Raw genomic sequence first — 25677 nt, 5'->3', positions numbered from 1 at the left:
GTGGAACTTGCTTCTCCCTCTGCCTGTGTCTCTGCCTCTCTCTCTCTGTGTCTCATGAATAAATAAACAACATCTTAAAATATATATATATATATAAATTTTTTTAAATAGGGTGTGATAATCATTTGCACCCCTAATCAGTGGGAAGACAGTGTCCAGAGAAGTGAACTGATGTCATCCAGATAACAAAGCATGTTCATTACAGAGTTTAAATTAAGGGGCCTGATTCAAGTTTCAAGTTTTACCACACCCAAACATCCATGATATTACCAATATCTAATTCCTATCTCTTTCAAGCAAGGCATTTTGTCTAATATCAATTCATAAGGTTCCTTTATTTGTTATCTGAATTCTAAATGTGAAGAGAATTAGGGAGTCCCTCATATTTGCATAGAGACTTTCACTGATGACATCAATTGGTCTTAAGCTTGGTCTTGATGCATGCCTTGACACCTGGGGAGAGAGGCTTGGATGGTGGATGGCAGAGAGCTGATATCACTACCATCTTCCCTTCCCTTCTCTTATCAGCCTATTCTTGACCTTTAAGGGTGATTTCAAGTTGAATTATAAAATAGTAGTACTCTGTGACCTTCTGGGATGTGAGAAGCAGAAAATCTAATGTAAAAGCAGAGTTGGATTTTTCCCCCCTCAGGAAACGATGGGATATGGATATTGAGGAAATGCCACTCTGGTCCACAATGGGGGCATGCTTTCCAAATTGTTTCAGGGTCTTGTCATTGAGGTCCCCCTCTCTGACCTAGACTTCAATGATTTAACTCTGTGCTATTTCATTTAACCCAGTTGTTGGGTAGCCTGATAAGAAGAACATACCTGTATGGTAGACATGCACTTGCAAGTGGAGTCCACTGAGGCTGGAGCTCTGTGAGTGGGTATACTGAGTGTGAGGCTGTGTAGGCACACAGGGTGATGGAGAGAAAGCTTGTGCAGGAGATGGGTATCTGATTACTCAGTGTTATTTAAGGAGGTTAAAGCTGCGTTTCAGTGCAGGTTCATGTGGGTGTGGTAGGAAGAAGCAGAGGGGTCTGAATGTGTAATCTGGGTTGAAATGTCTGATCTTTTCTTTGTTCTCTGTTTCCTGGGCTCAGCGAATGTCTTTAACTCGGCTCTGTGTCCCAGCCTCCTCTGGTCAATGAGCTTGATAAGCAAGTTTATTTATTGACTCTGCCTATGATGCTCAGGAGTATAAATCAAATTGGCCTCCTCCAGGGATTTGGCCTGTGATGCACATTTGAGAGAATGAGGAGGATTGATAACATGAGGAAGAATTAGGAGAATCTTCCTTGACTTATCCAGAAAAAGTGGAAATGAAATATCTGGTATATTTTATGCTTTATTCTCCCTTCTCACCTCTTAATTTTTTTTTCCTTCCTGTCTCCTCATTTTCTTTCCTTATTTTTATTCTATCTGTTTTTTTTGAACTCCATCTCTCTGTGAATCCTCCAGAGTTCTGTGATGATAGGCAGCAAACAATGATGGTGAGCATGTGCATTCATACATCATTATAACCTAGGCTTCACTTACAAAACACAAGTTCAAAGGTAAAATTACCAAGAATTTCATGATGATAACAGAATGCTAGGGAATGCATAAGGCCATTCTGAGAATGAGCACTATGCAAGTGTCCATTCATTTGCCATGAAGCTGGACTGGTATGAAGTGACATCATCTATACTCTAGGTAGATTCCCTCTGATTTTTAACTTCATCCATCCACCAGGTCCCTGAGCTAGCACTTCAAGGATTAACTGATCATTCTTCAATGACTTTAGAGTACTCTTCTTTCTTCCCTTTTAACATACCTCTCTCCTCTCAAACTAATTCAATCTAGTGGTCTTCAAAAATCTTACTGGCGGGGATCCCTGGGTGGCGCAGCGGTTTGGTGCCTGCCTTTGGCCCAGGGCGTGATCCTGGAGATCCGGGATCGAGTCCCACATCGGGCTCCCGGTGCATGGAGCCTGCTTCTCCCTCTGCCTGTGTCTCTGCCTCTCTCTCTCTCTCTCTGTGACTATCATAAATAAATAAATTAAAAAAAAATCTTACTGGCTATTTCATAAAATAATTTTCAAAACACTATATTCCCCTTTACATTGACTCTGAGAATTGTCATTAAAAGTTTAAAGAGTAGAAAAAAATGTAATTTCCAGTACATTATAAATTTTGATATTTAAAAATAAAAGTCCTATATAACAATTTTTAATATATCCTTTGGAAACTCTGTGCCCTAGAATTTCTAACTCACCACTGCCCATTTAAAAGTATATGAACGAGTTTTTCTTAACTGTTAGAAATTTGAAATTATTGCTTTGTCTCTTTGAAGTTGGTCTATTTTCTCACATGTATATTTTTGTTTGTATATCTCATTATGATAACTCTTACATGCCAGTAATAATACAAGAAATTATAACAATAACCTTCAAGTGTTACAATGTTTTATTAAAACAATTATAGTCATACATTCACAAGAGCAATATGAAAATATTTAAGTTTTATAAATTATAAGTATAGGCCAAATTTGTTTTGGAAATATTATCCTTAGTGAGGTTGATAGAGCTTTTATCTTCTTCCAAACTACCCCATATATTAACAAGTCAATATTTATTCAATGAAGTGTGATTCATACTTAATTATTCTTAATTTTGGCTTTATAAAGGTAAGCTCTGAGAACCTTTGTTTATATAAGTACTTCAGTTGGGGGTGGATGGAGTTTTGTTTCTGCATTGTGGCAGTCAAGCCGTAATTGAGAGTAATTGCCTTAATCAGTAATGGTCCTAAGAGAGGAGGTTCTGGCAAAGGACAGTGTCCTCATAGTCTGGACTCAGATCTCTGAAGAGGGATTCCAGCCAAATGGTAGTGGCATATCTGAAGGACATGATGAGGTTGGTTCAAAATAAGGGGCAATATTAAAATGCCACTTGGAACCTACTGTCTGTATTAGAATCAACTGCTGTTGTCAATGAAAATAACAGATGCTTGGGTGACACAGAACAGAATGCGCATAGGATAAACAAATCCTCTGACCCTGTCCCAGGGTCTAATTGACCTCTACTGCCCTCTACTGGTTGAGTCTTAGGACCAGCCAGCAGGTGAAGGACAAATGTCCCATCCTAGGCATCCCCAAGCAAGAGATCAGAAAGGTTTGAAGCTGAGAGGCAATAGCATAGCAATTAACACAGTATCCTATAATTCATATGTGTGCATGCATGTGATATAACCTGTGTTATATCTGGGGACTGAGGAAATATAAATCATATGTAAAGATCAGGTATAATTCCATTCATTTTTTTATACCTTACAATAATTTTTAAATTAACATTAAGTGTAAGAAAAACGTACATCACTAAAACAACAGGAAACATTTCATAGGATTAAATAACTTTAAGATTGAATGTAACTCAAAAATATTTATATAATTTGATAAAAATAGTTTTAAATGAACAATACTTAAATTTTCTAACACACATCTTCTCTACAGCCACACATACACATGACATAATGTTTTCACCTTAAAAAATCATCTAGTGAATTTTGAAAAATATAGTTCATTAAGTATGCCAGTTATACTTATAATTACTAAATGCAATAATTCACCTATTTGGGGAGATTTTTCTTTCTAGTTAACAACATAATCTAATGATAGATATTTAATTACAGTTGCAAAAATTCCTTGAAGTTAAACATATGAAAAAAGCAATATTTACTGTTTGAATCTTTCTTTAATTTTCTTTCATGTAACTCTCTGCTAAGGGTTTCACTTTTTAAAATTTATTTTATTTTATTTTTTAAAAAGTTTTTATTTATTTATTCATGAGAGATAGAGAGAGAGGCAGAGACACAGGCAGAGGGAGAAGCAGGCCCCATGCAGGGAGCCCGACATGGGACTCGATCCCGGGACTCCAAGATCATGCCCTGGGCCAAAGGCAGACACTCAACTGCTGAGCCACCCAGGCATCCCACTTCTTTAACTTTAGATCAAGGATGAAAAAGACAAAACGACTCCTACTGTCCTGTTTTTTAATATCTTTATATTTAGAACATACAAACACTGCCAAACTACTCAGCTCAAAAGCCCTGCATTGCTCTTAAAATCAATATGCATAAGCAGTAAAAGCAAGCCTTAATCAAGTATATGGTGATTTAGTTACTCATTGAAGAAAATTTCTCTGATGTTCAACAACAGGTGAATGGGTAAGGAAGATGTGATATGTATACACACACACACACACACACACACATATACACACAGTGGAATATTATTCAGGCATCAAAAAGAATGAAATCTTGCCATTTGCAATGATACTGATGGAACTAGAGGGTATTATGATATGGATGGAACTAGAGGGTATTATGCTAAGTGAAACAAATCAGTCAGAGAAAGATAAGTCCCATATGATTTCACTCATATGTAGAATTTAAGAAACAAAACAGATGAAAATAGAGGAAAAGAAGGAAAGATAAAATAAAATGAAAACAGAGAGGGAGGCACCATAAGAGACTCTTAATTATAGGAAACAAACTGAGGGTTTCTGGAGGGGAGGTGGGTGGAGGGATGGGGTAACTGGGTGATGGGCATTAAGGAGGGCATTTAATGTAATGAGCCCTGGTGTTGTATTCAACTGATGAATCACTAAATTCCACCTCTGAAACTAAAAATACAGTATATGTTAATTAAATTTAATTTAAATTAAAAAATTAATTTAAAAAGACACTTGCTTGCAGAAAGCACTCTGCCTTCACTTTATCTTTTCTTCCCTCTGAGCATGAGCAGGGACAAAGTGATTCTCTGGTGCCTCTCCTAAAAGGACACTAATCCTATCAGACTAGAGCCATACTTTTATGACCTCATTTAACTTTAATCACCTTCTAAAAGTGCTATCTTCAAATACAGTTATATTAGGGGTTAGAGCTTCAACACATGAATTTGGGGGGATGGGATACAATTAATCCATAGCAAATACTATGGATAAAAATAATAAATATCCACAGATTAACACAATATAAATTCCTGGCCTCAAACCTTAGCTTTATCCAGCAATCATTCTGCTTGATCTGGTGTTAATTTCCTCTATTTTCCTCACTAGATATTGTCTCAAACATCCATTGTACCTTTGGAGTTTGTTCAGGATGTAGAATATTCAGGATACAGAATATTTAGGATTCAGTGACTACTTAAATGAATGCAGGGAATTAAGGAGAAAAATATGTGCGCAATGGCATCTGTTTTTTTTGTTTTGTTTTGTTTTGTTTTGTTTAGTCAGTATGAGAGTTAATTTTATGTGTCTATTTGACTGGTTCCCAGGATGCCTGAATAGTTGACTAAACAGTATTTTTGTTGTGTTTGTAAGAGTATTCCTGGATATAAATAGCTTGGTGGACTCAGTAAAGCAATTTGCTATCCCAACATCTGTGACCATCATCCAATCCATGAAGGCTTGAAAAGCAAAAATTTGGAGGAAGAAAGACCTAGGCTCTTCCTGTCTGATTGCTTCAATTGAGACATCATCTTTTTCAGTCCTTGGTGCTCCTGATTCTCAAGTCTTCAGATCTATACTAGAACCTATACCATTAGCTGCTCTGGTTTGCAGGCCTTAAGATTTAGACAGCATTACACCACCAAATTCCCTAGGTTTCCATTTTGGAAATGACAAATCATGGGACTTTTCAATCTCCATAATTACATGAACATGTGTCACTTCCTTATAATAAATTCAACATCTATCTATCTATCTATCTATCTATCTATCTATCTATCTATCATCTATTACCTATCTATCTTATTGATTCTGTTTCTCCAGAGAAGCCTAAGTAATACTGACCATTTAAAAAACTTGTGTCATTTATTGAGAAATAGGAACTACCAAGAACAAGTTTACATTAGTATTTGGGATATGCTGTCTTCCAAATTCTATGCAGCAGCCAATGATAGATATCTAACTGTTATTTGTAAAGTAATTATAACTAAACATGTAGATTTTAAATCTGATTTTTTCCAAGATCATCCAGTAAGAATATATAGTTAAAATTGAATCAAACTTTAGAAAGAGCTGAGGAGAATACTAGTATTTAGGAGAGAAAACAGGAGAAACATTTGTAAAGGCAACTGAAGAAAGATGAATGTGGAGATAAGCAGAGGACCAGGGAAGTGTGGGATTTAGTAATTCAAGAAAAGAGAAACAGTCAAGAAATAAGGAACAGCCAGCTATACCAATATTTCAAGTAAGAATCCAGCATATTTAGTAATATTGAAGTCAGTGGTGACAGTAGAAGCACAGTTTTATGGTATGATACTACTAAAACATTGTCAATTAGTGAATGAGTAAGAAGAAAGAAGACATAAAGGAATCATATGGCAAATAAGCATGTCCTTGAGCAACTCATGGTATAGTGACTCACTCAAGGCTGTATCACACATTCTTCTACTTGTACTGCCCAAGAAATGGAAGAAGATTGAGTATTCCAGCCAAAAATCAATGGTTAAAAGTAGTAGAGATGAATTAAGACTAATTCCTAAGGATGATACATGCCTGAGTCATTTCCCAATTTTTAAACAAAGGGTAATGTGTATGTTTTGAAGAACTTATGCAAGAATATTTGGATTTTAGAATGATAAGCCTGTCAGCCAAGGGAAGAAATTTATGTATTCTGGCAGAGCTGGTGCAGGAAAAATCAGGAAGTTGCTTTGGTAATTCAGATGGTGAAAGTCTAAACTCAGGCAGACATGATATATATGAAGTGGCAGAAATGTTTGTAGAAAGAGAGGCTATGAAACTTGAAAATTAAATGGACATGGAAATGTGAGTAAATAATCAAAGAGCAGTGGAAGATTTTAAGCCAGGACTAAGAATGACAATGCCATAATAAGAAAAGTTACAGGAAGACATATGAGCATTTGCCTGTCCTTTCTCTGTGAAGTTAGTATTTCCCTCCTCAGTCCTAGCATTCTCCTCCACAACTGACTGGAGACGAGATTCTGATTTCTACCCTGTTTGTTCATTTTTTGTTCCAAAAGTGGAGTAGCTGATGGTGAAGGGAAATGACATTTGTTGCACTCTTGCCATCTTACAACCTAAGTAAATAATGAGGAGATTTAAGATAGTATCTCTTCATAAGGAAGAAGTAATTAAAGTTTAAATCATGGTTTAGGTTAACATCATCTAACTGATAAGTGACTTGCTTGATATTCATAACAAGTCTGATTCCAAAACCATTTTCTCAAATATAACAAACTTTTCCCCATTTTCCCAATGGATTTCTTGGTCCCCATGTCTGCCAGCAAAGAAATAATATGGAGTATGGTGGGGACAACTGTGAAAATGGCAGAGTAAGGACTTTGGAAACTTTCCTGTTCCATTGAGACAATGAAAATTCTGGCAAAAAAAAAAATGGTTTGAATCAACTTTTTCAGAATTCTAGGCATTAAACAAAGCCTTGCATCTATCCATCCAGGGAGGCTGTCTTTAAGAAAAAATGGTTGAATTTTTGTAGGATAAGTGGCTATGTATCATTTTGATTTGCCCTAATGCCCTTCTCCCACTCTCCAGCCCTGCAGTAGCCTTAAAAAATAACAGCCAGAATTCACAGTAAAACCAGTGGATGTCAATGACATCCAGAGGGAGCAGATAGGCTGGAATTCTTTCAAAATCTCCTTCCCTGAAAATTGTCGTTATTTGGCCTGATAGTTCCCCTGAAGACCACTCTTGCAAGGCTGTCTCTATTTCATCTGATCCATAGCTCTCTTAGTGTAAGCATTCTTTTTCCCTATGGGTAATTTTCAACAACAATTACAGGCAATCAATTAACTTGGAAGCTGCCTATGATAGTGGATAACAGTTGGAGAAAATAAGAAACTAACCAAAAAGTAAAGACAAAATGTTTAAGAATGTGATATTTATAGGAACTTTGTATATTTTTGACACATCTCTGAGGATATAGAAGGCCATGTGCATATCCAGGTCTCTGCATTTGCTGATGACTGTAGATATAACCAGAAAAGACCTGAGAAACCCCTGTGGTCTTATCCTTGTCTCACCTTGAAGCTCTGCACAAGTAGGAAAGGAAAGGCTAACATAAAGTTTCACACTCAATGTCTGAGTATTAAAGTTTTGCTCCAACATGCATATAGAGAGCAGAGATAAAGACTTCCTGTTTCCAAGTATGTAAGGAAATCTCTTTCCAATTATTAACTAGCAGAGACTTTAGTGACTACAAATAAAAATGAATTTGTGTTACAGAATTAACTAAAAAAACACTAAATACCAGCAGCAAACAACGAAAACCAAAAGAGAATGAGGAAAGAGAATGATTCTCTGAGTTGCCACATTATGTTATTAAAAATGTTCAGTTTTCAGAGGCAACTGGGTGACTCAGTCAGTTAAGTATCTGCCTTCAACTCAGGTCATGATCTTAGGGTCCTGGGATCGAGCCCCACATTGGGCTCCCTGCTCAGTGGGTAGCTTGCTTCTCCCTTGCCACCCACTTCTGCTCCCTCCCCCACTTGTGGGTGTGCTTTCTCTCTCTCTCTCAAATAAATAAATAAAATATTTACAAATAAATAAGTAAATAAATAAAATGTTCAGTTTTCAACAGGTTATGGGATGTCAAAAGAAACAAAAAATTATGGCCCACACACAGGAAAAAAATTACCAAGAGGAACTGTCCTTGAGGAAGTCAAAACATTGGATTTGCTAAACCATGACTTTAAATCAACTATTTTAAATATGCTCAGAGAACTAAAGGAAACTGTGATAATGATAATATTAATTAAGAAATAGAAATTATTTTTAAAAAATTATATACAAATTAGGGGCTTAAAAAGTACAATAATTGAAATAAAAATTTACTGTAAGTTCTCAATAGTACATTTGACTATACAGAAGAGAGAAACAGCAAATGTGAAGATTGGTCAATGGAGATTATTCAGTATGAGTAACTAAAAGAAAAATAATGAGATTATTCAGTATGAGTAACTAAAAGAAAAAGAAATTGAACAGAGCCTCGGAGACTTGTGATACATCATCAGGAAGGCCAATATATATATGTATGAAAGTCTGAGAAGGAGCAGAGGGGAAGGAGAGAGAGGAAGAGAAAGAAGGAACACTTGAAGAATTAACATTCAAAACTCTCTGAATTTATTGTTCGTTGGTTGGTTAAGCATCAAAATCCTGGTTTTGGCGCAGGTCCTGATCTTTGGGTCATGAGATTGAGCCCTATGTAGGTCTCTGCACTCAGTGCAGTCTGCTTCAGATTCCTTCTCCCTCTGCCCCTCTCACTCATGTGCTCTCTCTCTTCTAAATAAATAAATAAATAAATAAATAAATAAATAAATAAATCTATCTCTGACTTTGATGAAAATATTAATTTACAGAAGCTCAACAATTTTCAAGTGCGATAAACTTAAAAGTACACTTAGTCACTGAAGTCAACAAGTGACTATTTAGAAAGGCAGTAGAACTCTGATCATTCTTCTATAAATCCTTAGTAAGGGATACATTTATGACAAAAGGAAATAAACCTCACAATCAGAGGAGTGGATAGGAATGGAGGAAAATATGGTTTTACTGAGTGCTAATCATATACCAAGCAAAGCCTAACTTTATGCAGCACTTATATAATAGAATAACAAAAATTATGTGAGATGAGATAATACAAAATTGCTCTTAGATGAGTTATGAACCTAAAATAATGTTTTGAGAGGTTATGTAACTTTTACATCTTACATTCATTTCTTGAGCATTTTATGCTTTAGACACTGTTCTAAATTTTCTACATACACTCAATAAGTTATTTTATACTCACCACAAACTCCAGAGTTAGATATTATTATTCTCATTTACACTTGACCAAAATAGGCATACAAAGATTTTGCAACATGCTTGAAAGATAAACCTAGTGAGTGGAGAAGCCAGTGTTCAAACCTAGGCAATCTGTTTATACCACTTCTGTTCTTGTGCTCTTAAACATGGCACAAAGCCTTGGAGTTCATTCAAATGCACTCCAAATGTTCTCTTTGTTTGTTTCATGTCCCAGTAGAATATTTCCAACATGAGATTCAATGTGAAATCCAGACAGGAATGCCTTTCTTCTTGGCTAAATATTGTACTTACTGAGATGACAGAAAAAAAATAATAATCTTTTTCCAAGCAACTTAGAATTATTCATGCAGCACATTCATCATCATATTCAACATAACCAATTTGCCTGGCCATTTCTCTTTCAGTGCTTCCTTTCCTGTCTACATTATAGGGTTACATCCATGTAAAAGCTTCTAGGCAATTATCTTGCTCATTTACCTTTCTTTATCATTTCCAAGTGCTACTTGGAACTCACACTGAGACCTTCCCCAAGTGAAGCAGTCTCAGAAGCCGACTCCGAATCTCCTTGGTCCTAGCCCCATAGATGATTGGATTGAGCACAGGAGGCACCAGCACATAGAGGTTCGCCAGAAAGATGTGCACATTCTTGGGAACTCGGTGCTGGCCAAAACGATGGGTGAGGAAGGAGAAGAAGGCAGGAATGTAGAAGACCAGGATGACCCCGAGGTGGGAGCCACAGGTACTCAGAGCCTTGTGCCTGGCATCTTGAGATGGAAGGCGGAAGACAGCGTGGAGGATAAAGCCATAGGAAATGGCAATGAGGATGGAATCCAGACCCACAGCTAGCAGGGCCACAGTCAGCCCATAGACAATATTGACAGTGATGTTGCCACAGGCCAGGCGAGCAATGCCCATGTGCTCACAATATGTATGTGCCATGACATGGTGACCACAGTAAGGCAGTCGCCTCAGCAAGAAAATGAACGGGGAGACAACAGCGATACTACGGAGTATGCCAGTAAGGCCAATTCTGCCTATGATGCTACGGTTGAGGATGATCATATATCTCAGTGGGTTGCAAATAGCCACATAGAGATCAAAGGCCATGGCCAGAAGAACTGAGGACTCCAGAGCATAGATAGAATGGACACAAAACATCTGGGCCAGGCATCCACCAAAGGAAATTTCTCCAGCATGGAGCCACAAAATTGCTAATGTCTTCGGCACGGTGGTGGAGCTGAGAGCCAAGTCAGTGAGTGAGAGAAGGCACAGGAAGAGGTACATGGGTGCATGAAGAGCACTGTCTGTCACAATGACCAGGATGAGGGCAGCATTCCCAGCCAGTGCTACCAGATACATGGCACAGAAGGGGATGGCAATCCAGGCATGAGCCCACTCCAGCCCTGGGATTCCCGTCAGGAACATGATGGCTGGAAGACTGTCATCACTGAGGTTAGAGGTTGACATTCTGCTTGGTGAGTAAAGGGTTCTATTCAAGAGGTGGTGGAGTCATGGTATGATTGCCCTGTAACATCAGGTCCTTGGTTCATTAATATAAAATGGCCTTTCTGTGAAACAATCTTTTTTTAGACGGAGAAAAACATACATTGTTTGTAACTTGTTCTCAATCTTAGAATACTGTATCATATATAATCCATTTTTCCATCTATTTTCTATTCTCAAAATTAATGTTTTGATTCCACATTCCAAGCCCCAAGCATACCTAACAGAATCCTTTGTAGGATACCTGGACTCCTAACTTTTAGTCCTAATCTGTCACAAAAATGTTGCAGATTCTTGAGAAAAATATTTTCCCTCCTGGGCAGTCTCCATTTATGAAGCACAATGAATCTGGAATCCAAGTCACAGCTTCTCAACCTATTCACTATATAGCATTAGATAAGTTCTACAATGTTTTTGAGACTCACTTTTCTCATTTATAAGTTGGAAATGACAGCACCCGGCCTCCTTCTCTCACACAATTTTTTGTGGGCAAAAAAAAAAAAAAAAAAAAAGAGTTAAGTATATGGGATTAAAATGTTTGGACACCAAAAATAACATCTTCCCCATTTGTGCAAGCTCTTTTTCCTGTATCCACATATTGGAATGATATAGAGTGTTATAATTATTCTACCTCTGTTTTACCAGGGGGAAGTCCAAGTTTAGAGAAATAAACTAATGCACTCCAGATCACTAAGTATGTTACTGTCAGATTTGAAATTACATCTTAAGTGTCCCGATTCAAAGTTTGGTGTTTTCACCTTACTTAGCCTCACTTATATGGCCAATACTTGAATTCCTATCTTTTCCTTGCCAGATATCCCAATATCAGTATCTAATGCAATCACTTTACTCATTATCTGGACTTCAAAGAGACAGATACTAGTGAAAGCTGCTCCTATTTTCCAGGGGACTTTCACTGATGGCCCCAGCCACTGGAGGAAAAAAAGGATGGGTGGTGGGGTAGAGAGCTGGAGTCACTATTACCTTCTTCTGTCCTCCCTTTCCAGCCTATTCTTGCCAGTAAAGGAAGATTACCAAAGATTACTGTAAGGAAGCTACTACTTTGTGAGATACTCTGCCACTCTGAAGATACCAGAAAGCCTAGGTACAAATAAGGTTGTTTTTCAGGGAAACAATAGGAAAATGACATTGAACTGGAGCAACACTCTGGGTGGAATGTGGGCATCCTTCCAAATTCATCCCACTCAGCCTTGGCTCTTGGTAACTATCATGCCTTGGAGACCTAGGCTTTAATAATTGAACTCTGAGTTCTTTCTTTTCACATATTTTTTTCTGTAATATTTCAAAAACATACCTGTTTCCAGTGACATGTGTTCACAGATTGAGCATGCTGAGGCTGGAGCTCTGTGATGGGTGTCACATGTGAATGTGGGGCTGTGCGGGAGAATATGTGGTAGAGAAACAGTTGGTGCAGGTGATATATGCCTGAATGCAGTGGTTTTTCTTTTTGGGGATGTGAAAGCTGTATTCTTGTGCAGGGTGTATGGATGTGATTTGGGGGATGATGGGGGCTGAGTGTGGAATCTGAGTTCAAAAGTCCAATCTGCCCTCAGTTTTGTGAGCTCACTGAGTATCTTCAGCTTAGTTCTGAGTTCCAGCCTTTTCTGATCAAGGGATTTTGTAGGCGAGGTTACTTGTTGACTCTCTCTCTGATGCTTGATTATAAAAACCCAAGGCTATTTTCTCTAGAGATTTGATTCACGGTGCTCATTCTTAGGGAGATAATAAGGAGAGGTTGAAGGAAGAGAAAGAAATGACGAAAGAACATTTACCATAGGGAATTTTAAGGAAAGTTGAAATAAAATGTAGTAAGTTTTATGTTTCCCTTCTTACTTTCCCTTTCCTTCCCTTTTCTTCTTTTTCTCTGTTTTCACTCTTAATTGTGATACGTCTCTGAATTTCCATGTGTAGTGGTCCATGGTATTTTGTGTACACATGGCATCGTGAATGCCATATATATAAATATGGTGGTAAGAAATGGTGGTGGAGAGGCTTAGGCTCCATTGTCTCATTAGACTTCATAAGTTCAAAAATAAGTTAGTAAGAATTTTAGGAACATGGCAGCAGTATACTAAATCTAACACAGGACTCTTCTGAGCACAGGCATTATGCTACTCTGCAGATTTCACACCCACAGAGCTCATCTTAGGAGTGAAGCCATCAGTTCTCTAGCCAGATGCACTCAGATTCTATGACATTACCCATCTATCGAGACTTGACACCATGGTTTGCATCAAAGCCTTCTGAGTGCCGTACTCTTTTCCTTTATTCATGCTTGTCTTCTCTCTCTTTTTAAAGATGTATTTATTTGAGAGAAAAAAAGAAAGAGAGTGAGCACACACAAGACAGTCAGGGAAGGGCAGAGGGAGAGGGAGAATCTCAAGCAGACCCCATGCTGATCAAGGAGCCCCATATGGAGCTCAATCTCACCACCCCAAGATTATGTCCTGAACTGAAACCAAGAGGTAAGATCTCAATCTACAGAGCCACCTAGGCACACCTTCTCTCATGTAAATACAAACCAGTGGTCTTCAAACTTTTTTGCCTACGTACTTTCCAAAAATTTTTGAAATAGTATATACTTCTTCAAAAATGTTGACATCTAAAAATTGTCATTTAATATTTAAATATTAGAAAAAGATATAACATACAGTATAGTATGAATACTGATATTTTTAAGATAAAAATACATCAGCCTTTTAAGTGTATCCTATGGAATGTAAACAGACTTGAAATTTTCTGCCTCTCATTTATTATCCATTTAAAAATAAATGAACAAGGTTTCCATAGCTCTCATAATTTTTTGCTTTTTAGAGAGAGAGTAAGAGTGGGAGGAGGCAGTGGGGCAGAGGGAGAAACAGAGAATCCAAAGCAGACTCTGTGCTGAACATGGAGCCCATATGGGGCTCAGTCTCAGGACCATGAGATTGTGATCAAGAGTTGATCATAATCTGAGCTAAAATCAAGAGTTGAACGCTTGAACTTGGCCACAGCAACTTCTTGCAAGATACATCCATGAAGGCAAGAGAAACAAAAGTAAAATGAATTATTGGGACTTCATCAAGATAAGAAGCTTTTGCACAGCATAAGAAACAGTCAACAAAACTAAAAGACAACCTACAGATGGGAGAAGATATTTGCAAATGACCTGTCAGAGAAAGGGCTAGTATCCAAGATCTATAAAGAACTTATTAAACTCAACACCAAAGAAAAAAACAATCCAATCATGAAATGGGCAAAAGACATGAACAGAAACCTCACAGAGGAAGACATAGACATAGCCAACAAGCACATGAGAAAATGCTCTGCATCACTTAACATCAGGGAAATACAAATCAAAACCATAATGAGGTCCCTCACACCAGTAAGAATGGGGAAAATTAACAAGGCAGGAAGCAACAAATGTTGGAGAGGATGTGGATAAAGGGGAACGCTCTTGCACTGTTGGTGGGAATGTGAACTGGTGCAGCCACTCTGGAAAACTGTGTGGAGGTTCCTCAAAGAGTTAAAAATAGACCTGCCCTACGATCCAGCAATGCACTGCTGGGGATTTACCCCAAAGATACAGATGCAGTGAAACACCGGGACACCTACACCCCGATGTTTCTAGCAGCAATGTCCACAATAGCCAACCTGTGGAAGGAGCCTCAGTGTCCATCAAAAGATGAATGGATAAAGAAGATGTGGTTTATGTATACAATGGAATATTCCTCAGCCATTAGAAACGACAAATACCCATCATTTGCTTCAACATGGATAGAACTGGAGGGTATTATGCTGAGTGAAATAAGTCAATCGGAGAAGGACATACGTTATATTCCCCTCATTCATTAGGGGAATATAAAAAATAGTGAAAGGGAATAAAGGGGAAAGGAGTGAAAATCCGTGGGAAATATCAGAGAGGGTGACAGAACATGAGAAACTCTTAACTCTGGGAAACGAACAAGGGGTGGTGGAAAGGGAGGTGGGTGGGGGGTGGGGGTGACTGGGTGACGGGCACTGAGGGGGGCACTTGATGGGATGAGCCCTGGGTGTTATTTATGCTATATGTTGGCAAATCGAACTCCAAAAAAAAAAAAGTCATAAATTTAACATTGTTGCTTTGTCTTCCTGAAGTTGGTCCATTCTCCTACATATTAATTTCTGCGCTTAAATATCTTGTGATGATCACTCTTCTTTCAGTGTTTGCAATGAAAATTTGTATGCAAATGAATTCTTTATTTTTTTTAATCATTAGGCTCTGAGTACTAAGATGTTCTACAATAACAATTATTTTAAGTACACATTAATACAAACAATATAAAAAACCTTTAATTTCATAAATTATTGAACATAAGCCTATTTTTAATATAAAGCTTTTAATAGAATTTATGTGGGTTTTCTTATTTTTCCTTCAGTGAATTTATATATTAAAAAATCAATATCGATGATATGAGACAAGGTTCACCCTTAGTTAATTTTTATAAAACTAAGTTCTGGGAACCTTTGTTTTTATACCAATAGCTATGAGTGGAAGGAGTTTGAATACCCTGGCACACTGCCTTCATAGAGATTCAGTAAGTGCTGGAATTAATTTCTGGTGTGAAAAAGGAGATTCTGGTTATAGAAGCTTAAAGGAGAGTGCCCACAGAGCTAGGGCCCAGACTTTCAAGAATGGACCACTGAGAGCTGGAGCTGGTAAATGTGAATTATATGACAAGACTATTTGGAGGTAAGTGTGGGAAAAGAAAAAAACAAAACAAACAGAGTGGAACCAGTTGCTTTTGTCAGAATCAACTGCTGTTGCTAAGGATAAAACAGTTGCTTGAGTGACAATGACAGGAGCAGAAAGCTAACAGGAAAAGTAAATTCCTTCTTCTGACCTCCTGTCTACATCTAATGGCTCCCATTGGCAGAGCTCAACAATATATTCAATTTTAGAACTTCCAGATACTGCCAAAATAATGCAATTTAAAGCCACATGTTATTCTTAAAATAAATATGTGTAACACAAGGAAAGAAAACTCTAGGTGTTATGTGGTGATGTAATTAATAAAGTGGTTTGCCCTGAATCAGTTATTGAAATTACCCCTCTAATTGTTGTTTATAGGAGGGGTAATGCACCAAAAAAGAACAGGAGAATGCATGAAATTGAATTAAATTTTTTTCTCACATGACTGAATTTTTATGGCTAAGTTTATAATCATAATACTAACATAGTTAAAATTAATATCATAAAAACTGATCTCTCTATTTCTCTTTTTTCAAATTTCTTTCTATCAGATATGGTTTTTATGGCAACTTAGGATTTGTTCTTCCATCATCAAGCTCCTTGGTGGTATCTGTCCTGAACCATTCTTGTCACCTAGCTTTTCTGATGTTAGCTCTAAGATGGCTTGATACTCTAGAGAAAAAAAATCACAAATATCCACAGGTTAATACAATGTAAATTTACAGCTTCATACTTTAGCTTTACCAAGCAATTATTTTATTTGACAAAGTTAATTTTCTATGTTATTCCTTTTAACTGCCATTTCAATAAAGTTAATTTTCTATGTCATTCCTCTTAACTGCCATTTCAAATACCTACTGCTCTCTTAGAGCTTGCTGCACTATTTGTACTAAACAGATGTTTAGAATTTAGTGACTTCTTAGATGCAAAGAATGCATGAGAGAAAGGATGATAGTGTGGAATGATAGTTAGGTTTCTGGCTTAGCTATCAAATTCATGCTATGCACTGAGAAGAGGAATCTATGGAGAAAAAAATTTATATTCATATTTTGGGCATTTTGATTTTAAAATTCCCATGACACAGTCAAATAAACATGCCAGGTAGTCATTTGGAAAAGAAATAAATTAGAGCAGAATATACAGATTATTTGATTAATGTGTTTCAAAGATAGCGAAAATCTGGTTGGTTTTCCATGGTCATTCAGAGAGAGTATATAGAGTCAAAACTGAAGCTAGCTTAGAAAAGAACGATGGGTAGTGTTAATAGGAGACAACAGAGGGAGAGCCATTTGTAAAGGAAACTGATATGAGGATCAAGATATGAGGAGGACCTAGAAAGAGTGCCATCATTGGTCCAAGAAAGGAGAAAAAAAAAATCAAGAAAGAAGTAAAGTCAATTGTATCTGTCTCTGGACTGAGAGTCTATTGTATTTAGTAGTGTTGAGGTCAGTGGTGACTTTCCAAGCATAGTTTTGCAGTGTGACATTAATAAAATATAGTCCATTATGTACTTAATGAAGAACAAGAATGAAGAGACAATGAGAAGAGGTGGTGGCCCCTGAGCATGTCCATTAGTAGGTCACAGTGTATCCACTTTCCCTAAACTGTAGAAGGTTGCACTTCCCCTTATAAGATTTGAGGACTAGAAGGAATTAGATGTTCCAGGTTAAAAGTTAATAGGTCATGAGAAGTAGATAGAATACCTAAAGAATTATACATACCTCTGTCATTATTTAGCTTTTAAAATAAGGGAGAACTGTCTGTTTTGAAGAAATTAAGCAGGAAGATTTGGTTTTTAAAAATCACTCTGTTGATAGAGGGACGGAATGACTGGGTGGTGGCAGATTTTTGTGCAGGGGCCAATAAGTAGTCTCTTAGTAATTCAGATGTTGAAGGTCTACTTTAAGGCAGATACGGTATTGATGATATGCCAAAACAATTTGAAGGAATGTTACAAGATGCGACAACTAATTGGACAACATAGTTTAGGTAAAATAATTAATGATGCCTAGAAATGTTCAGGCCACAGCTGATAATGTCAGTGCCCTTAATAAGGAAGCAGGACTAGAAAATAGTGGGCCTTTGCCTATCGTTCCTAGTGAAATCAGAAAACTCTTTTTGGTTCTTATTGTCCACGCCTGAGCTTTCTCCAAAATTCTGCTACTGACTGGAAACAGTACCTCAGATTCCCATGCTGTCTGCTCTCTCTATTACAAATCTAGATTAATTGAGACAGGATGGTACTGATGTAAGGGGTAAACATATAGGATAATGGAAAAGAATTAACATTTCACAAGTAAACTCATATATATATGTAAACTCATATATATATTATAATATATATGATCAGTGGATTTTTAACAGTGGTACTAAGACTGTTTAATGGGTAATAATAATATTTTCAACAAATGTTGTTAGGATAATTGGATATCCACATGAAAGAGGCAGAAGTTGGATCCTCCTCTCAACCTGTATACAAAAATTAACTCAAAATAGATTTAAAAATATAAAGGGTAAAGCGTAAAACTATAACACCATTAGAGGAAAACTATTAGTGTATTAGACACTGGTTGTTTTGGTATAATACCAAAAGCACAAGCAGCCAAAGAAAAATAGATAAATTGGACTTAATAAAACACAAACTTTCTGTGCTAAAGACAGTGTCATAAAACTGTAAAGACAACCCACAAAATGGAAGAAGATATTTGCAATCATATATCTGACAATAGCTTCCTGTCCAAAATATATAAAGATCTCTTACAGCTCAACAACCAAAAGTCAAATGAACCAATTTAAAAATGGGAAAATGATTTGAATAGACATTTCTGCAGAAACAGACATACAAAGAGGCATTAAGCACATGAAAACACATTCAGCTTCATCAGTCATTTGGGAAATGCAAACCAAGACCACTATGAGATAACATTGCACACATATTAGGAAAACAAAACAAGATTTAAAAAAAAAAAAAAACCAGAAAATAAGAAATGTTAGCAAAGATGTGGAGTAATCAGAATCCTCAAACATTGCTGGTGAAATGTAAATTGATGAAGCCACTTTGGAAAACCATTTGGCTTTTCTTCAAGCAGTTGAACATAAAGCTACCAGATGACTGGGTAATTTTACTTTTGGGTAGTAAATACTCTAAAGAACTGAGGACGTATTTTCACATAAAAGCTTATACAATTAACATTCAAAGAAGCATTATTTGTAGCCCCAAAATTAGAATAATCCAAATACCCATCAAATAACTAATAGACAAAATGTGGTCTGTGTATACAATGGAAAATTATATCAGAAATGAAGCACTGATACATAACGAACCTTGAAAACATGCTAAGTGAAAAAAGCCAAACGCAATCAGCAGCACATTTTATTACATTTAGTTGAAGTGTTCGAAATAGTTAAGCCCAAAACAACAGAAAGTGGACGAGCTGTTGCCAGGAGGCTAGGGTAAATGAGAAGGGGGAGTCACTGCTAGTAGTAATGAAACTTCTTTTTAGAGTGATGAAAATGTTCTGTGCTTAGATATTTGTGATGACTGCACAACTTTGCAAATACACTAAAGATCACTGACTTGTACACTTAAAAACTGAATTTTATGGAGTGTGAATTATATGGTAATGGCAAAATTGTAAAAAGGAAATTATAGAATCACATCATCTTTGAAACTTAAAAGTTCCACTGCCTGGGATGCAGCTGCTTTTGCAACACCATAGATGTGACACCATACATAAAGGAGATGTAAGCCCTGGGTTTGATTAGGGGTACTGAGGAAGGGGTCAGGTTTGTCTCCCAGATATTCATTGGTGGCCTTATGGGAAGGCCAGATGTTTACAGTCATAGGATGAGAGAGAACAGTTTTAATTTATTTTATCCTTTTTCTTCTTCTGTTTTCTCTAGTTATTTTTGAGGTAGATTGCACAGAGAAAGGCAAAGACAAGACAACCAAATATGAAAGAAAGGATAAGGGGCAGGGGGGAGATTAAAATGGTAGTGATTAACAGGTAGATGATGCATGTTCCAGGGTCATTGCTAGATGAAAAATTCTACTAAGTTTTCTGAAAATGTTAAGTTAATAAAGGAACAGTCTATGTTTGGATGCAGCCCTGCCACTCAGTGGTATTGTAAGTTTGGACCTAATTTATCTCGTTGGGCACTCATTTTTCTCATCTGTAAAATGGAAAGTGGACATTATTTCTTAAGATTTTATTTATTCTTTCATAAGAGTCACAAAGAGAGGCAGAGATATAGGCAAAGGGAGGAGCAGGTTCCTCATGGGGAGCCTTGATGCAGGACTCAATCCCAGGACCCTGGGATCAAGGCAGCCTGAGCTGAAGGAAGATGCTCAACCAGTGAGCCACCCAGGTGCTCCTGGATATTTCTTTCTAAATGTGGCTATTAGAATAGAAATAGACAAATCTAATAAAGTTCTTGATGGAGTGTAAGGACCGTTGCAAACACCCAGTATCACTGATGATGATTATTGGATTTCTATCACCTATGACCCAAGCCAGCCATGCATTCTGGCTTCCAAAGTCCCCTAAGAAGAGAGCCCTGGAGTGGGGACTTGGTGTGGAAAAAAGAAATCTTGGGGCTGAAGATCAGGATGAATGAGCTATATTCTTAGCATACCATTTACTAACACTGGGCTCCCTGGCGCTCACACCCTTTATCTACTAGAGCTACCTTAGAATGCCCTTAAGAGGATCTCAGAAGCCATGAAGACACGGTGTCGGGGCAGGTAAGCCCTGCTCAGCTGGGAGGAGAGGAGCTATTCCCTTGGCTTTGGCAAGCAGATCTGAATCAACCATGGGAACAGACAGTAAGGAGTGTCCACCGGGATCCAACCATGAATAATCTATTCCCAGCAGGGCTTGGCGGGAGGATAATTAATGGCTTACCATAGCCACTTTACTGCTCAGAGCCTGACAGGCAGCTCCCATGAAATGTGGTATGTATAGGGTCTTTGGCAGCCTTGGCCTAGCTTGGGGAAAACACAGCCCATCCTTGTGGAGCATTTGGCATATGATGTTCTCAATATTCTCAAGAAGTGTTCTTGGCCTTATTTGTCTTCTTTCTTCCTCTCCATGTATAATGTTCTAATTACTATCTTCCTAAAGTTCATTCTCTGGTCTGGAATTCCCTTTCCCCTCCCTTGACTCTCCTATTTCCATAGTATTTCCTCTATATTCTTTATCTCCTTATCTCTATCTCTTTCCTGCTCTCTATCTCTTCCCTGCCTTTCCATTCTTCTCTCTTTGTCTCTTTATCATGTCTCTCTTCATCTTCTGGTCCACCTTCTGCTTTGCATGAACACAGAAAATAAGGAACAGAGTAGGACATTCAATTGAACTCTAACATCTCTAAGTAGGACAGGAAGGATATACTGAAACTGACCTTCTGCAGCACCAGGCTTTTACAATTAAGACAATTTTAGACTTCCTTAGAGTGGAACATGTGACGTGATGGAATGAAATCTAGTGGTGAGTGCTCAAGAAGAGACTGACTCATGTATCTCTAATCTGATTGTTCATTGATGTATTGCTGGCTTTATGGCAGAGAGAAAGAAAGTCCCCTTAGCCAAAGGGACATAAAATAATAAGTTACTCAGTGGTGAGTAATTCCATTCAAGTATTAGGAACTAGCCATGAGAAGTAGAGGGCCTCTAATGCCTAAATTCCAAAGCTAATAGGTATAGCCCCCTATCAGAGAGTATGCAAAGGGTTTTGGGCATTATGAAATATTCCTAAATGTAGCTCCCTCCCCAAATGGTTGATTCTGAAATTCCACAGCGCAAGGAATGGCAAATGCATAGATTACTCATTTATCACCCCTCCTCACAACCTCATCTGGGCTGGTGTAAGGCAGTTTTTCTAATTGTCTACTCCTATTGAACTTTAACACACTCTGAGTTGAAAAACAAGGGTCTGTTATGGAAATAAAAAATGTTATTCCTTAACAACACAAAGAAAAAAAATAAGGTAATGCATAGAATGTTTTCAGTGTTATAATTTTTCTCTCAATAATTCTCAAACTTTTGCAAGTTACTTCTGCTTGTCCATACCACAATCTATTCTGTGGTAACAAATGTTTAAAAATACATATTTAAGTTTATTATGAATATACTCAATAACTTTTGTGCTTTTGGAAAGCACAATATAATATTTATCTTCCATCTAAACATGCTTTTAAAATAATAACAATAATGTCAGTGCTTCTATAATGCTTACAGTGGGCAGGACCTGTTCCAAGTCCAAGTTCTCGCTGTCTTGTCCTCTCTTTGTTTCTCTCTTTCTATCTTACGTATGCATGTCTCCATACCCATAGAGCAGTTCTCTTTTATCCCTGTCTTAAAAGTAAAGAAACAGGGAATAGAGTTTAAGAAATTTATCTAAAAAAAAAAATGGACAAACATTATATGGTCTCATTCATTTGGGGAATATAAAAAATAGTGAAAGGGAATAAAGGGGAAAGGAGAAAAAATAAGTGGGAAATATCAGAAAAGGAGACAGAACATGAAAGACTCCTAACTCTGGGAAACGAACTAGGGGTGGTGGAAGGGGAGGTGGGCGGGGGGTGGAGGTGACAGGGTGACGAGCACTGAGGTGGGCACTTGACAGGATGAGCACTGAGTGTTATTCTATATGCTGGCAAATTGAACACCAATAAAAAAATAAATTTATTAAAAAAAAATCTTCAGCCCTCACAGACCTTGTAAGTCAGGGCTTCTTCAGCAGAGGAGACCCAGGCTTGTGCAGTCGGAAAGCATCAGAATTCAGAACTTGAATTTAACTCAGCTCTTTGTCTGATCCAGGGCAAATTGCTTAACTTCTGCTTTTCTGTAAAATGGGAAAAATTATACCACATACTACATAAGATTGTTGTGAAAATTAAGTGGGACAATTATGTAAAGAAATTTACTCAATGCCTGGCTCATAATATATAAATATGTTGTATCCTTAAAAAAATAAATAAAATAAAAATAAAAATAAATAAAAAATAAAAAAATAAAAAATAATAATAATAAAAAATAAATTTATCTAATGTCACTGGAGTTCAAACCCAGGATTTTCTGGTGCCATGCTCTTTACTAGTATTTTCCAATGCCTCCTGAGACATTTTGATTTTCCCGGGGTCCCGCATGGACTATCCCAGCTGAATTGTGGGCTGTAGACCATGTACAGACCTCAGGGTAGAAATTGGATTAGGGAAATCTAGTTCAAGCCACATAACTGCCTCCCAAGAAAACCTGGTCTAATTCTCATCCTCCCAGTGTATTTTAGCAAGAACATCCATGTGTAATAACAATTTATAAACTTTTGTGTTCCTTTTCCTCCCTAGGAACAACGGTAGTCTTAGACACAAGTTGTAATTTCTCCAAAAAAAGGGGCTGTCCCCAACTTCTCATGGGTGCCTTCGGAATCAATGCCTCTGATGCTCCCACCTTTATACTGACAGGCTTCCCAGGAATGGAGTCCATGGAATCCTGGCTATCCTTCCCTCTCTTTCTATTCTATGCTGTCTCCATTGTGGGAAACACTTTGATCCTCCTCATTGTTAAGGAGGAGCAGAGCTTGCACCAGCCCATGTATTACTTCTTGTCTCTCCTTTCAATCAATGACTTGGGAGTGTCCTTTTCCACATTGCCAACTGTGCTGGCTGCCCTTTGCTTCCATGCCCGGGTGATTTCCTTTAATGCCTGCTTAGCCCAAATGTTTTTCATCCATCTCTTCTCTTGGACAGAGTCTGGAATCCTTCTGGCTATGAGCTTCGATCGCTATGTGGCCATCTGCAACCCCCTGCGCTATGCTACAGTGCTCACTAATGCCTGCATTGTGGCAATGGGCCTGTGTATTGTCCTCCGAAGCTTTGCCCTCATCCTTGTCTTCCCACTGCTGCTGCACAGACTGCCCTTCTGTCACCCCCAGAATATCCTCTCCCATGCCTACTGCCTTCACGTGGATATGATTAAGCTGGCATGTACTGATGTCTCCCTCAATAGCCACTATGGACTTTCCATTGTGCTATTCACCTTTGGCCTGGACTCTGCACTCATATTCATCTCTTATGTACTAATCTTACGATCAGTGATTGCCATTGCTTCCCGAGAGGAGCTTATCAAGACACTGAACACATGTGTGTCCCACATCCTAGCTGTGCTCATCTTCTATGTACTCATGGTGTGTGTGTCCATTGTTCATCGCTTTGGTGCTGGTCTGCCTCATGCTGTCCATATCCTCATGTCAATTCTCTACCTCTTTGTGCCTCCCATGCTCAATCCTATTATCTATTCCATCAAGACAAAGGAGATACGTCGCAGGCTCTTCAAGATGCTCTTTAGGCTTAAGTCCTGAGTCTTGGGTAGAGCTAGAAGCCCTGGAAGATTTGGTGTTGGAGGTATAACCGTTCAGACACCAGAGGAGAAGAGAATTAATCCAGAGATAGCTAGCACCACACTTTAAGTTATAGAATCAATGATTAATCATTTAGTCTGATATATTGGGCCAACACCTGCCAGGACCACTTTGGATCTTATCTATTAATCAACTGTTTCTATGGCCTTGAGACACAGAAAAATGGTCTTTTTTCAAGAATAGCCCAAAGAATGTCAAATATCACTACAGGGTGAGATTATTTTCTGGAGGAGCAGGGAATGATCTTCCAGATATTGGGTGACATGATACTTGGACTTCTGGTTATGGGCCTGTACAATTCTGAAAAAGACAGGGGCAAAGAGGTATACGAGTTTAGCTCAGGTGATTAGTTTCTGATGTTGTCAAGAGCCAGAGCTCTCCCCATCATGCTGTATGAGAAGTCAAGTTTTAAAGTCTGGCAGCTGTGATAGTTAATATTACATATGAACTTGACCGGGCCACAAAGTGTCTAGATATCTGGTTAAACATTATTTCTGCATGTATCTGTGAGGATGTCTCTGGATGAGATTAGAATTCAAATTGGTAAACTGAGTAAGGTATATCACCTTTCTCAATGTAGGTGGGCCTCATCCAACCCATTGAATTCCTGAATAGAATAAAAGTCCAAGTATGAAAGAAAGAAATCTCTGATTGTCTCTAAGTAAGGTCATTAGTCTTCTTTTGCTTTTGGTCTTAGGCTTGGCCTGAAACTTATACCATTGGTTTTCCTGGTTCTCAGGTCTTTAAATCTGGGCTGAAACTATATCATCAGTTCCCTTGGGTCTGGAATTCTGGGTCTCCATAATTGTGAGAAGCAATTCCTTCTAATAAATATAATAAATCCCTTTATATATATATCCTATTGGTTCTGTTTCTCTGGAGATCCCTGACTAACCCAACAGCTACAATATTTAAGTAGTCAGTATTAGACTTTAGGATTCTTGGTATGTTCTTTGCATATGGGAGATCCTGAAATATGTAGGTTTTGTCAACCTCTGGTTTTGTCAACCTCTACTGAATTTTTTTATCTTTTTAAATTTTTTAAATTTATTTTTTATTTTTATTATTATTTTTTATTTTATTTTTTTTTTTACCTGTACTGAATTTGACACCCCTGTGCTTATATCTCTCCTATGACCTTTCCCTCTTTCAGATCTATTTGCTTTCCCCTCATGGAATCTAAGCTCCTTAAAGCA

The 25677-nt window shown here is 37.7% G+C and overlaps 2 protein-coding genes across 2 annotated transcripts; one reads left to right on the top strand and one right to left on the bottom strand.

Moving 5' to 3' along the window:
• Positions 1–9148: 9148 nt before the first annotated feature.
• Positions 9149–11296, bottom strand: LOC140615476 (olfactory receptor 52D1-like). Its single transcript, XM_072795342.1, has 2 exons — positions 10307–11296; positions 9149–9304 (listed from the first exon to the last, which is right to left on the bottom strand). The coding sequence occupies exon 1, from the start codon at positions 11294–11296 to the stop codon at positions 10340–10342; it is 957 nt and encodes a 318-aa protein (XP_072651443.1). The 3' UTR covers positions 9149–9304; positions 10307–10339.
• A 12177-nt stretch (positions 11297–23473) lies between these two features.
• Positions 23474–24511, top strand: LOC140615475 (olfactory receptor 51I2-like). The gene has a single exon (XM_072795341.1). It carries the CDS (start codon positions 23474–23476, stop codon positions 24419–24421), a length of 948 nt encoding a protein of 315 aa, XP_072651442.1. The 3' UTR covers positions 24422–24511.
• Positions 24512–25677: the final 1166 nt, after the last annotated feature.

Source organism: Canis lupus, chromosome 23 (genome assembly GCF_048164855.1).
Source record: "Canis lupus baileyi chromosome 23, mCanLup2.hap1, whole genome shotgun sequence".
Classification (NCBI taxonomy): domain Eukaryota; kingdom Metazoa; phylum Chordata; class Mammalia; order Carnivora; family Canidae; genus Canis; species Canis lupus.
Note: the sequence above shows the minus strand (reverse complement) of the source record. Positions and strands in the feature narration are given on the sequence as shown.

What these genes read in the sequence shown, in the direction of transcription:
- LOC140615476 (XM_072795342.1), bottom strand. Translation starts at nt 11,296, where the DNA reads ATGTCAACCTCTAACCTCAGTGATGACAGTCTTCCAGCCATCATGTTC.
- LOC140615475 (XM_072795341.1), top strand. Translation starts at nt 23,474, where the DNA reads ATGGGTGCCTTCGGAATCAATGCCTCTGATGCTCCCACCTTTATACTG.